The sequence below is a fragment of the Ornithorhynchus anatinus genome, chromosome X5, assembly GCF_004115215.2.
Source record: "Ornithorhynchus anatinus isolate Pmale09 chromosome X5, mOrnAna1.pri.v4, whole genome shotgun sequence".
NCBI lineage: Eukaryota > Metazoa > Chordata > Mammalia > Monotremata > Ornithorhynchidae > Ornithorhynchus > Ornithorhynchus anatinus.
In genome coordinates this window covers 2,608,239-2,621,743 of record NC_041753.1, presented here as the reverse complement: position 1 = coordinate 2,621,743, position 13,505 = coordinate 2,608,239, and the positions used below count along the sequence as shown (strand labels likewise).

Genomic DNA, 13,505 nt, shown 5'->3' with positions numbered 1-13,505 from the left:
CAACATGGATATTCACTGATTCATTCATCTATTTATTTTTGGCATTTCAGTTCTCCCCAACCTTCAAAGACTTTCTGATATCCCACCTCCTCCAGGAGTTTTTCTCCACTTAATTTTTCTTCACCCCAGTTGATTCATTCATTTGTTCAATCATATTTATTGAGTGTTTACTGTGTGCAGAGCACTGTACTAAGCACTTGGAATGTACAATTCAGCAACAGAGACAATCTGTGCCCAATAACAGGCTCACAGTGTAAAAGGGGGAGACAGACAGCAAAATAAAACAAGTAGTCAGGCATTAATACCATCAAAATAGATGAATAGAATAATAGATAAATATACCTCATTAATAAAATAGAGTAATAAGTGATTTATACAAATATACACAAGTGCTGTGCGGAGTGGAAGGGGGTAGAGCAGAGGGAGGGAGTAGGGGGAATGGGGAGGTGAGGAAGGGCAGAGGGAAAGGAAGAGTTCCATTTGGGAAGGCCTCCTGGAGGAGGTGAGCTCTCAGTAGGGCTTTGAAGAGGGGAAGAGAGTTAGTTTGGCAGATGTGAGGAGGGAGGGCATTCCAGGACAGCGGAAGAACCGTGGGCCAGGGGTCGACGGCAGGACAGGCGAGAATGAGACTCTGTGAGGAGGTTAGCAGCAGAGGAGTGCAGTGTATCATTCATTCATTGAGTGCTTACTATGTGCAGAGCACTGCACTGAGCGCTTGGAATGTACAAATCGGTAACAGATAGAGACAGTCCCTGCCCTCTGATGGGCTTACGGTCTAATCGGGGGAGACAGACAAGAACAATGGCAATAAATAAAATCAAGGGGAAGAACATATTAAAACAATAGCAAATAAATAGAATCAAGGTGATTTACCCAAAATAAATCGGGTAATGAAGATATATGCAGTTTAGTGGACGAGTACAGTGCTGAGTGGATGGGATGGGAGAGGGGGAGGAGCAGAGGGAAAAGGGGGAGAAGAGGGTTTAGCTATGGAGAGGTGGGGGGGGGGGGTAAGAGGGAGCAGAGGGAAAAGTGGAGCTCAGTCTGGGAAGGCCTCTTGCAGGAGGTGAGCTTTAAGTAGGGTTTTGAAGAGGGGAAGAGAATTCGTTTGGCGGAGGTGAGGAGGGAGGCTAATCCAGGACCACGGGAGGGCGTGGCCCAGGGGTCGACGGCGGGATAGGCGAGAACGGGGGACAGTGAGGAGGTGGGAGGCATCCAGTGGGCTGTAGAAGGAGAGAAGGGAGGTGAGGTAGGAGAGGGCAAAGTAATGGAGAGCTTTGACACCAAGAGTGAGGAGTTTTCCTTCATGCACAGGTTGATAGGCAACCACTGGAGGTTTTTGAAGAGGGGAGTGGCATGCCCAGAGTGTTTCTGTAGAAAGATAATTTGGTCTGCGGAGTGAAGTATAGACTGAAGTGGGGAGAGACAGGAGGATGGGAGATCAGAGAGGATGCTGATGCAATAATCCACTGGGAATATTATGAGAGATTGTACCAACAAGGTAGCAGTTTCGATGGAGAGGAAAGGGCAGATCTTCACGATGATGTGAAGGTGAGACTGGTGGGTTTTGGTGATGGATTGGTTGTGTGGGGTGAATGAGTGAGCTGAGTCAAGGATGACACCAAGGTTGCGGGCTTGTGAGATGAAAAAGATGGTAGTGCCGTCCACAGTGATGGGAAAGTCAGGGTTGAGGACAGGGTTTGGGAAGGAAGATAGGGAGCCCAGTCTTGGACATGATGAGCTTTAGGTGGTGGGTGGACACCCAGGTGGAGATGTCCTGAAGGCAGGAGGAGATACGAGCCTGAAGGGAGGGAGAGAGAACAGGGGAGGAGATGTAGATTTGGGTGTCATGTAGATTTGGGTGTCACTTCACATCCTCCAAACTATCAGCTCAGCACACTGGCACTCACAACTTTCTAACTTCCCTGTAGTTGGAAGTTATTTTAGTGTCTTTCTCCCCCACTAAAATGTAATTTCTTTGAGGACAGAGATGGTGTCTAGTAATACTATTGTGCATTTCCCAGCACTTAGTACAGTATGCTGCCCAGGATAATCTTTCATTAGCACCATTTATTAATGGATTGATATTGTACATAACAATTTATGGAATGGTATGGCACTTAAGAGCTTACTGTGTGCCAAGCCCTATTCTAAGAACTGGGGTAGATGCAACCTAATCAGGTGGGACACAGTCCTTTGCCCACATAGGACTTAGAGTATAAAGAAGCAGTTTGGCTTAGTGGAGAGAGCACAGGCCTGGGATTCAGAGGACGTGGGTTCTAATCCCAGTCCCGCCACTTATCAGCTGTGTGACTTTGGGCAAGTCACTTAACTTGTCTGTGCCTCAGTTACCTCATCTGTAAAATGGGGATTAAAACTGTGAGCCCCATGTGTATCTACCCCAGTGCTTAGAACAGTGCTTGGCATATAGCAAGTGCATAACAAATACCATCATAATTATGAGAGTATATAATTTAATATACTCTATTATTCAATTTTGAATAATTTTCATTCATCAGTTTCCCTCTCACTCTTCTAACTGCCTCTGGTGAGTTCTGCCAGTGATTGATAAGACATTCAAATATCACATTTTGGGGGGGCGGGAGTGGTGCCCTTCAACCTCCCGTGTTGAAACTGATCCTGAAGAAAAAACTTCAGGTCCTGGTGAGGTGAGCCTGACCAACCACCAAATAACAGAGAATCTGCCCTTTTTTCGGAGCTGCTGGCTCGGACGGGCCAGGGATGAATCGGGCTGGTGAGTCTGGGGGGACCCTGCTCTCAAGAGTGGGAGCTGACTTCTGGGGAAATTCTCTTGGTTACTGGACAGGCGTAGGTTTGAGTACAGGATGTAGAGGGCGTGGGGCGTGGGGGGGATGAAAGATGTTATCAAGGCAGCTCCTGCGCCAGAACAGCTAGAGGAAGGGGTGGCTGGGTTGGCGGTGCCCACAAGAAGGGATTGGAGGGGAAAGATAGAACATCCCAAACTCCCTAGAAAGTCAGTCAATCATATTTACTGAGCACTTACCGTGTGCAGAGTACTGTACTAAGCACTTGGGGGAATACAATAATAGACATATTCCCTGACCCCAAAGAGCTTAGAGCCTAGAGGGGAGACAGACATTTTTATAAACTACAAATATGTACATATATGCTTTGGGGCTGGGAGGGTGGATGAATAAGGGGAGCACGTCAGGGTGACACAGAAGGGAATTTAAGATAAGGAAAAGAGGGTTTGGTCAGGGAAAGCCTTCTGGACGAGATATGCGTTCAGTAAGGCTTTGAAGTGGGGGAGAGGAATTGTCTGTTGGATATGAAGAGGGAGGGCATTCCAGGCCAGAGGTAAGATGTGGGCAAGACATTGGTGGTGAAATAGACGAGATCGAGGTACAGTTAGAAGTTATTATTAGAGGAGGGATGTGTGTAGGCTGGGTTATAGTAGGAGATTAGCGAGGTGAGGTAGAAAAGGGCAGCATGACTGAGTTTTCTAAAGCCGATGGTGAGGAGTTTCTTTTTGATGCGGACGTAGATGGGTAACCACTTGAGGAGTGGGTTGGGGTGCCCACAAGAGGGGATTGGAGGGGAAATATAGAACATCCCAAACTGCCTGGAATGCCAGTCAGTCAATCATATTTATTGAGCACTTACTTGAGATTCTTGAGGAGTGGGGGAACATGTCCTGAACGTTTTTGTAGAAAAATGATCCAGGCAGCTGAGTGAAGTATGGACTGGAGTGGGGAGAGACAGGAGGCTGGGAGGTCAGCAAAGGAGGCTGATACAGCAGTCGAGGGGGAGTAATATAAGTGATCAGATTATTATTAGAGAAGCAGCGTGGCTCAGTGGAAAGAGCACGGGCTTTGGAGTCAGAGGTCATGGGTTCGAATCCCGGCTTTGCCACTTGTCAGCTGTGTGACTGTGGGCAAGTCACTTAACTTCTCTGTGCCTCAGTTACTTCATCTGTAAAATGGGGATTAACACTGTGAGCCCCACATGGGACAATCTGATTACCCTGTGTCTGCCCCAGCGCTTAGAACAGTGCTCTGCACATAGTAAGCGCTTAACAAATACCAACATTATTATTATTGTTATTATTATTATTACTACTACTAATAATAATCATATTTGTTAAGCACTCAACTAAGAGGCAGGCACTCTACAAAGCTCTGGAGTGGATACAAGCAGATGGGGCTGGACACAGTCCCCGTATCATGTGCTCACAATCTCAATCCCCATTTTTACAGATGAGGGAACTGACGCCCAGAGAAGTGAAGTGATTTGCCCGAGGTCACACAGCAGACAAGTGGCAGAGCCAGGATTAGAACCCATAACCTTCTGATTCCCAGGCCCATGCTCTATCCACTACACCGTGCTGCTTCTCCTAATTAATGTGGTAGGACTTTGCATGGAGAGGAAAGAGAAGATTTTAGCGATGTTGTGGAGGTAGAACCGACAGGATTTAGTGATGGATTCAAGGCAAGATTGGATAAAATTTCAAGAAGGGGGTGTCTACAGTGTTGAAGACAGCTAAGCAGTCTAGGAGGATTTGGATAGAGTAGAGGCAATCAGATTTGGCAAGGAGAAAGTCAATGGCGACCATAGCAAGGGCTGCTTCATTTGAGTGTTGGGGACTGAAGCCAGATTTAAGGGAATCTAGGAGAGAATTGGAGGAGAGGAAGTGGAGACAGCAAGTATTTACAACGTTTTCAAGAATTTTGGAGAGAAATGGTAGGAGTGTGATGGGGTGATAACTGGAGGGAGGCACTGGGAGGGTTTTTTTAGGATAGAGGACAGGTAAGTATGTTTGAAAGAAGTAGGGAAGAAACTGTTGGAAAGTGAAGAGTTGAAAAAGGCAGTCAGGGAGGGAAGAAGGGAGGGGTTGGCTGTTTTGAAAAGGTATGAGGAAGCACAGGTGGAGGGGGTTTGCCACTTGCCTGCTGTATGGTGTTGGACAAATCATTTAACTTCCCTGTTCCTTAGTTTCCTCACCTGTAAAATGGAGATTAAGACTTTGAGGTTTATATGGGACGCGGACTGTGACCACCCTGATTTTCTCGTGACTACCCCACAACTTAATACAGAGCCCGGTGCTTAGTAAGTGCTTAACAAATACCATTCAAATGCTGATGTGTCAATTAAATGGTTGTCTCTGGTGCCACTTGGCTTTTTGGGTTTCATGATGTTTACTGGGAATTATTATTCATTAATAAATAGTTAATCATTCCTGAATCTTCATTTATTGGTCATTTATTGCCTCATTCCTAGAGAGAGGCCCTTGGGTCAACAAAGGCCCATTGTTAGGTAGGGATTGTCTCTATCTGTTGCCAAATTGTACTTTCCAAGCGCTTAGTACAGTGTTCTGCACACAGTAAGTGCTCCATAAATACGATTGAATGAATGAATGAACAAAGACAGTTTTTTGTTCTTGAGTGTTCTGTACCTCAGTTTCCTCAGCTCTAAAATAAGGATGAAATGCCTGTCTTTCCCGCTCACCTAGACTGTGACCCCCTTGTGGAACAGAGACTGTGTCCAGCAGTCTGATTTGCTTGTATCGACTCCAGGGATTAGTACAGTGCTTGGCACATAGTAAGAACTTAACAAATTTCACAATTATTATGATGTAAAAAGGAAATGTAGTACTATTATTACTCCATCCCAGAATCTCAGGTGGAGAAATTAACAAGACTGAGTCATAATCATTCCTACAAACCAAACCTGAACTTCCCTTATCTTTTTCCAAATCCTCCTCGCCTCCCTCCCTCCAGTCAGTCAATCAACCAGTAAAATTTATTAAGGGCTTACTGTGTTTCTGAGCACTGTACAAGCACATAGGAGAGTACCATCTAACAGAGTTGGTAGACAGGTTGGCTACCCACAAGGAGTTTCTAGTCTAGAAGGGGAGACAACGTTGGCACTTCAGAGATACAAAAAAACCACTCCCGAGACTGTGGGACTGTTCGGCATCAAATGTAGATTTCCTTTTTCCAGAAGGTAGAGCCCCGAAGAGTTTGTGGAATTCTGCCTGCACCAGGGTATTCCTCCCTGGACGTCACGGGGCAGCAGGGCAGCCTAACTGACATCCAAACTCAACAAACAAATTGCATTTCCTTTATATCAGTTTCCCTTTCATTTTTCTATCTTTGTCGGTGAGTTCTGCTCAGTGACTGATGAGACATTCAAATGCTGCCTTTCTTTTGGAGGGTGGTGGCCAGACAAGTCAATTCTTGCAACTGATCCTGCACAAGGAACTTCCATTCCTGGTGAGGGGATCCTGGCTGCCACCAAACCATGGAGAATCTGCCCTGCTGCTGGGGCTGCGGGCTGTGACGGCCCAGCTGCTGAGTCTGAGGGGACCCTGCTCTTGGGGAGGGACCTGAATTTTGGGGAAATTCTTCTGGACAGAGAATTTGGGGTAAGGGTAGGCACAGGATGTAGAGGGCGATGTGGGGGGATGGGAGATGCCCTGAGGGCTGCACCTCTCCCAGAAAAAACAGAAGTAGGGGTGGCTGGGGTTGGGTGTTGGGTTTGCCCTCAGGAGGGAAAGACTGAACACCCCAAACTCCTTTGAATGGACAGGGTTCTCTCCTTCCCTACCCATTGACTCCCATCCCTGGATTGTTCTGGTAGCCCACGGCACGTAATTCTTCTGACCCCTGAATAAGGAGGGCTGGTCCTTCCTTTCCCCCACAAAAATCCTCATGCTGGGCTCAGTGAAGCAGGAGGCAGAGAACGCAGGTTGACCCACCACCCTCCTACCTCACCTCACTACTCTTCTAATATAACCTGCCCTGCACACTTCCCTCCTCTAATGCCTCCTCTAATTCCCTCACTGTACCTCAATCTCGTCTATGTTGCCGTAGACTTCTTGTCTTGTCTCCGGCCTGGAAGCCCTTACCTCTTCATATCTGACAGAGAATTACTCTCCTCCACTTCAAAGGCTTATTGAAGGCACATCTCTTCCTCCTTCTCTAAGTCCTCATTTCTTCTTTTCCCACTCCCTTCTGTGTCACCCAGACTTGCTTCCTTTATTCACCACCTCTGTCCTCAGCACTAATGTAAACATTCCTCATTTATTCATATTAATTTCTGTCTCTCCCTCTACACTATAAGAACGTATGGGCGAGGAATGTGTGTTTCACTGTTGTACTGTCCCAAGCACCTTAGTTCAGTGCCCCACAGATAGTAAGTGCTCAATAAATATGATTGACTGATTGGAACTGGGTCATCCCTTAGTTCTCCCCCACTTGGGGTAGAGACATTTTGGGGTCAGAGGGAGCCACTGGGGGATTAGGCTTGGCACCCCACCTCCCACTTCTAGCACCCTGTCCGTTCTCCAATCACAGCCTCACCCACTGACACCCCCAGCCACTGGGACAGAGAAGGAGAGAGAAACCCCGCACATCCCTTATCTGGGCAAGGAGGGAGCTAATGGATCTAGCACATTGTGGAGTTGGGGAACTCTGATTCCTCTCTCTCCTCCCCTCCCCACCCCCATCCCTCCCAACCTGACTAACACTTTTGGGGAACAGAGGCAGAAAGGAGGTGGGAGGAACAAGGGGTGGAGAGAAGGCAGGCAATGCGCCAACTCTACATTTCCCAGAACAGGAATGGTGGTTCCTTCCCTTCTCTCTCCACACTCCCACCTCCATCATCCAGGAGAATTCCTGTACTCAAGGGGACAACAGATCCAGGAGGGACACAAGCATCCTCAAAGTGGGGAAACAATTCCAACCACGCGTTCACACATATCTGGTCTGGGTCTGGGAGAGGATCCAGGAACTGGGTATTCTCCTCCTACAACTGTTTTTATTCCTCACCATAACAGGTTTCCAGAGTCCAGTCAACTCTCCTGTTCAACTTTCACTTCCACAGTGGCTGGTTGGGGCAGGGTGAGGTGGTAGCCTTCTACTAAGTACCAGCTGCTGGAACCCCCTGGGGACTGGGGACCCCCCGAAGAGCCTGGTCCATAACTCAGCTCTGCAAGGCTCCTGCACCCCTACCCAGAATGTGGAAATGCCAGATGAAGACAAAGGAAACATTCCAAAGCTCCTGCTGACCTTTGACCTCTATTCTCAAACCACCATCTCTCAGGTCAGTGTCCTGCAGCTGTAAATGCCCAGGAGATCCTGGCCAAGGGGCTGGAGCTCTGATCCCACTACCCATGTGGGAGTGAAGAACAGATTCAGGTCATCTCCCTGACTCAAGCTGAGGGACAGAGTCTGTGAGTTGTCTGGCATGGGTGTGGGAGTGTTGGGGATTGATATCTGGGTGCCTGGGGTAAGAAAGTTGGTTTGGGACATTTGGTGACAGATGTGACAAGAAGCTGATCTGTACCGATGTCAGATCCAAGAGTCTTGCACTGCTCATGTCCCAGCCTTGGTCTGGCTCTCTGATGGTGAGTGGGGCAGGTTTTGACTGAGCCACTGTTGTCTGTCTGTGGCCCCAGAGATGGAGAACGTGGCAGATTGCCCAGAATCCTTCACATCCAGGTTCCTCATCATCCTCCTCTTTCTCCAGCTGCTCACAATGGGTTCAGGTAAGAATTTCTTCCCCATTTCACTGCCCTATGAGGATGTCTCATAAATAAATAAATAAATAAATAAATAAATAAATAAATCCCCCGGGGGTCACCAGTGTGAATGGTTTCTCTCAGAGATCAGTGCCAGGGGGATTGTATGTCCTCTCAATCAATCGAGTGTATTTATTGAACACTTACCCTTTGCAAAGTACTGTTGTAAGCAACTGGGGGAGTATGATATAACAGAGTTGGTAGACATATTCCTTACCCACAAAGAGCTTACAGTCTAGAGGGAGAGATGGGCATATATGTACATAACTTTTGTGGGGCTGAGGGTGGACAGGAGGCAGGGAGGTCAGCAAAGAGGCTGAAGCAGTAATCATGGCAGGATAGGATAAGTGCTTAGATTAATGTGGTAGCAGTTTGGGTGGAGAGGAAAAGGTGGATTTTAGCAATGTTGCAAAAGTTGCACTGACAGGATTTGGTGATAGATTGAATATGTGTATTGAATGAGAAAGATATGTTGAGGATAATGCCAAGATAACGGGCTTGTGAGAGAGGGAGGACGGTGGTGGTGTTTACATTGATGGGAAAGTCATGGGGAGTGCAGGCTTTTGGTGCGCAGAAAAGTAACTCTGTTTTGGACATGTTAAGGGTGAGGTATCTGCAGGACATCCAAGTAGAAATGTCCTAAAGGCAGAAGAAAGTATACGTTTGCAGAAAAGAAGGGAGATCAGGGCTGGAGGTGGAGATTTGGGAATCATGTGCATAGAGATGGTAATTGAAGTGGGAGCGAATGAGTTCTCCAAGGGATCAGGTATAGATGGAGAATAGAAGAGGACCGGACAGCCTGGAGCCTTCAGAGAGCAGACAGGAGGCAGCTCTGTCCTTCCTCTGGAGATGTCTCTCCTGCCTATCAAAGCCCCAGGTCCTGCTCCTTTCTGACAGTCTCTCTCTCTCTTTTTTACAGCTCAGTTTTCTGTGATTGGACCTGCAGAGCCTGTCCTGGCCTTGGAGGGGGGAGACACTGAGATGTCCTGTCACCTGAACCCTAAGAAAAGTGCTGAGTTTATGGAGGTGAGGTGGTTCCTATTCCAGCCTTCTAATGTCGTGCACCTGTATGATAGTGGAGTTGAGCTGTTTGGAGAACAGATGGAGTATCAAGAGAGGACAGAATTGGTGAGAGACACCATGGATTATGGGAGTGTGGCTGTGAGACTACACAGTGTCAGAGCCTCTGATGAGGGAAACTATCATTGTTCTTTCTCTGATGGCATTTCTGCTGATGAAGCCCCTCTGGAGCTGCAGGTGGTTGGTGAGTGGCTGGTTTTTCATTGTGACCAGTGGAGGATTTTTCTCTCTCATTCTTATGCAGTCGCTTAGACAGTCCAGTTCTTTCCCAGAGCCCCTTGCAGCTTCAGGGCTCTACAGTGTCCACTCCCTCTTACCCAGAGTCCTATCCAAGCTGCCCCCAACCCCATGTTGTTCCACAGGCAGCACTGCTTGATGCAGCATTTCCACAAAACATTTTCCATGGGTCAGACTCTTCCTGAGTCAGTTTCCAGACTGGATTCCTGTGATTCTGAATAGCTTGGTGCTAAATAAGGCTCAGGACAAGCATTCCCCTCTCACCTGCTGGACAGGTTTTTCCCAAGAAACATTTGTTTTCTAATGTTAGGTTCTCTCCTGATTCAGGGGCTCTACAGGGTTGGGGCAGGAGCCTGTTCTAGTGGTTCCAGCCCAGGCTGGTTAGGATGAGGCATGGCCATATCTGAGCCTGCTTATGTTCCATTTTTATAAAGTATTTATAAGTGCTTACTAACTGCATGACCTTAGGCAAGTCACTTCACTTATCTGTGTCACAGTTACCTCAACTGTGAAATGGAGATTGAGACTATGAGCCCCACGTGGGACAGAGACTGTGTCCAGCCAGATTTATTTTTATTCACCCCAGCACTTAGAACAGCGCCTGGCACATAGTAAGCACATAAAAAATGCAATTATTATTATTGTTATTATTACCCAGAGTTCCCACCCATCCACTTTGCTCCTTCTACGCCAACCTACTCACTGTACCTGATCGCGTCCCTCTCACTGTCACCTCTTGTTCATGTCATCCCTTCTACCTAGAACTCCCTCCATATTCTTTATCATTATCATTATTATTATTGTTATATTTTTTAGGCACTGATGCACCCCAAAGGGGCACTTAGTTCCAAGCGCAGAAGAATGAAACAAACTGACTGAATTTTGCTAATAAAACTATGACTTTAATGCATAACCTACAAGAAAGCTATGGCTTTCTACCAATGCAACCTACAAGAAAGCTATGGCTTTAATGCATAAGCCTATGAAAAAATGCTATGGCTTTAAAATATATAAAGCTATGAAAAAGCTATGGATCCAGTGAACAAAACATACCCAAACCTTGAAGAAAATGTATTACACCCCTCCAGGGTCCCACAGGCAAAGTTATGGAATAGGCCATATTTGCCCCATGTTTCCCTCTGATGATATTTTTGGGAATTCTATTTCAGCTACCCTCTTCCCGACGGCTCTGTCCTTGATGGTGGCCCTGGGAGATTTGGGAATCATGTGCATAGAGATGGTAGTTGAAGTTGTGGGAGCGAATGAGTTCTCCAAGGGATCAGGTATAGATGGAGAATAGAAGAGGACCGGACAGCCTGGAGCCTTCAGAGAGCAGACAGGAGGCAGCTCTGTCCTTCCTCTGGAGATGTCTCTCCTGCCTATCAAAGCCCCAGGTCCTGCTCCTTTCTGACAGTCTCTCTCTCTCTTTTTTACAGCTCAGTTTTCTGTGATTGGACCTGCAGAGCCTGTCCTGGCCTTGGAGGGGGGAGACACTGAGATGTCCTGTCACCTGAATCCTAAGAAAAGTGCTGAGTTTATGGAGGTGAGGTGGTTCCTATTCCAGCCTTCTAATGTCGTGCACCTGTACGATAGTGGAGTTGAGCTGTTTGGAGAACAGATGCTCATCGCTGGGGGTCTTTATCTCATCTGGAAACACCCCAGGGACAAAGGTAAAGGAATGAGAATATTTCTGAGACTTCTTTCTTGTGGCAGGGAAAGACAGTAGACCAGACAGGGAAGGGAGAGACAGACAGATCAGAAGTCAGTGCCCCCAGATAGCTGGCAGAGACAGATCCCCAACCTCACACATACAACCCACAATCTGGCAGAGTATTTCCCCAAGAGAAAGAACCGACCAACCCTCTGACTTTGTCACCCATCACTCACGCGGGTGGGGAGACGATAGGGAGTAGAGAAACCCCAGTCCTCGGATGCACTTCAGACTGGAGCCCATCGATAACCTTGCATTTTTCTGCACCACCCCAGTGTCCCCATAGTGGAGCCGGGAGATCTGAGATCTGGGCAATAGTGACTGGTCACAATCAACCAGCTCTTCCCGGCGATTCCGGGGACAGTGGTCACCATTCCAGATCTATGGCTCATTCCTTGGGCAGTGGGTATCTTCTCGAGGAGCCAGTCCCCTGCTGTATGTCCAAGAAACTGACCTTCTCCAACCCCATTTCAACCCCTGCCAGCCCACCCCCAGTTCTCCTGTTCTAATGATGATGATGTTGGTATTTGTTAAGCGCTTACTATGTGCCGAGCACTGTTCTAAGCGCTGGGGTAGACATAGGGGAATCAGGTTGTCCCACGTGGGGCTCACAGTCTTAATCCCCATTTTACAGATGAGGGAACTGAGGCCCAGAGAAGTTAAGTGACTTGCCCACAGTCACACAGCTGACAAGTGGCAGAGCTGGGATTCGAACTCATGAGCCCTGACTCCAAAGCCCATGCTCTTTCCACTGAGCCACGCTGTTCTAGAGAGTCCCTGACTTATTTCTGTTCGTTTCCAGAGAAATTCCTATTGGAGCTCAGTAAGTTCCGTGTTTCTTTCATTTCTGTCATTTTCTCATGTTGGTGTTTGTATGTGCTCCATCAGCCCAGTGACATCTCCTCTCTCTGTTGTTTTTGCAGGGCAGACACTGGAAGAATTATGCTGCAGTAAGTGACCCTAACATGCTCTGTGATAACTGGTCCCTCCCACTTCGGAGGTCCAAGCCCTCCTTGGCTTCTGCCCTGACCCCCAGACCCAGGGTCCCTTCCAGAACCCTCTGCGGCCTCTTCACCCTCCATTCATTCATTCATTGATTGAAGTGTATTTTTTGAGCGCTCACTGTATGCAAAGCACTGAACTAAGCGCTTGGGAGAGTACAATAGAACATCAGACACATTCCCTGCCCACCACTCCTCCCGCTCTTCTTTCTCCTCCCCCTCCTGCTCCTCCCTGCTGCTGTTAGGAGCCTCCCGGAATGGCTGGACCTGAGTGCGGGGGGGACAGAGGGGAGGTGAAGCCCCAGGCAGGAGCGGGGGCTCCCCGGCGGAGATGGGGGGTCGGCTGGGGCCTGAGCCCTGGGGGCGGGGCGGAGCGCGATGACGTCACCGCCGTGTCTCATCCGGGGGGCGGGGCGGAGCCTCCGGGCGGGGCCCGTGGGGGACACAGTGTGCGGCGGTGGCCGGGGGGCCGGCGGAGTGGGGGGTCACAGCTCCGGACCCGCCCCCTCCGGGCAGCCCTCCCGTGCTGCGCCCGGGCCCGGCCCGGACCCGCCCCGGAGTCTCCTCTGCCCCGAGCCCCCAACGCTCACCCACACACTCTGTCCGCAGCCCACGGCACTCTCGATCCCGACACGGCGTTCCGCCTACTCGTCCTATCTGAGGATCGGAAACGGGCGACAGTGGGATACAAACTGCAGGACCTGCCCAACAACCCGGAGAGATTCACTGGTTCTGCCGGTGTGCGGGGCCACGAGAGCTTCACCTCCAGGAGACATTGCTGGGCGGTGGAGGTGGGAGAAGCGACTGTCTGGTCTCTGGGGGTTTGTAGGGAAAATGTGAGGAGAAAATGGGAGATCTCGGAGTCACCTACGGATGGATTCTGGGCCGTGAAGGAAGATGACGGTGAATACTG

The 13,505-nt window shown here is 48.7% G+C and overlaps 2 protein-coding genes across 2 annotated transcripts in view; both read left to right on the top strand.

Annotated features, from left to right (window-relative positions):
* Positions 1 to 7,825: 7,825 nt before the first annotated feature.
* The window catches only part of LOC100089841 (butyrophilin subfamily 1 member A1-like), a 61,384-nt gene continuing 55,704 nt past the window's right edge, over positions 7,826 to 13,505 (top strand). Inside the window, exons 1-3 of the mRNA XM_029056023.2 lie at positions 7,826 to 8,085; positions 8,441 to 8,530; positions 9,483 to 9,827. Of these exons, the coding sequence (XP_028911856.1) occupies positions 8,443 to 8,530; positions 9,483 to 9,827 (433 nt within the window). The 5' untranslated portion in view covers positions 7,826 to 8,085; positions 8,441 to 8,442. The remainder of the gene's footprint in view (positions 8,086 to 8,440; positions 8,531 to 9,482; positions 9,828 to 13,505) is intronic.
* On the top strand, positions 9,500 to 12,713 carry LOC107547148 (selection and upkeep of intraepithelial T-cells protein 1-like). The gene is made up of 4 exons (XM_029056034.2): positions 9,500 to 9,589; positions 11,317 to 11,550; positions 12,394 to 12,414; positions 12,515 to 12,713. Exons 2-4 carry the CDS (start codon positions 11,379 to 11,381, stop codon positions 12,547 to 12,549), a joined length of 228 nt encoding a protein of 75 aa, XP_028911867.2. The 5' UTR covers positions 9,500 to 9,589; positions 11,317 to 11,378; the 3' UTR covers positions 12,550 to 12,713.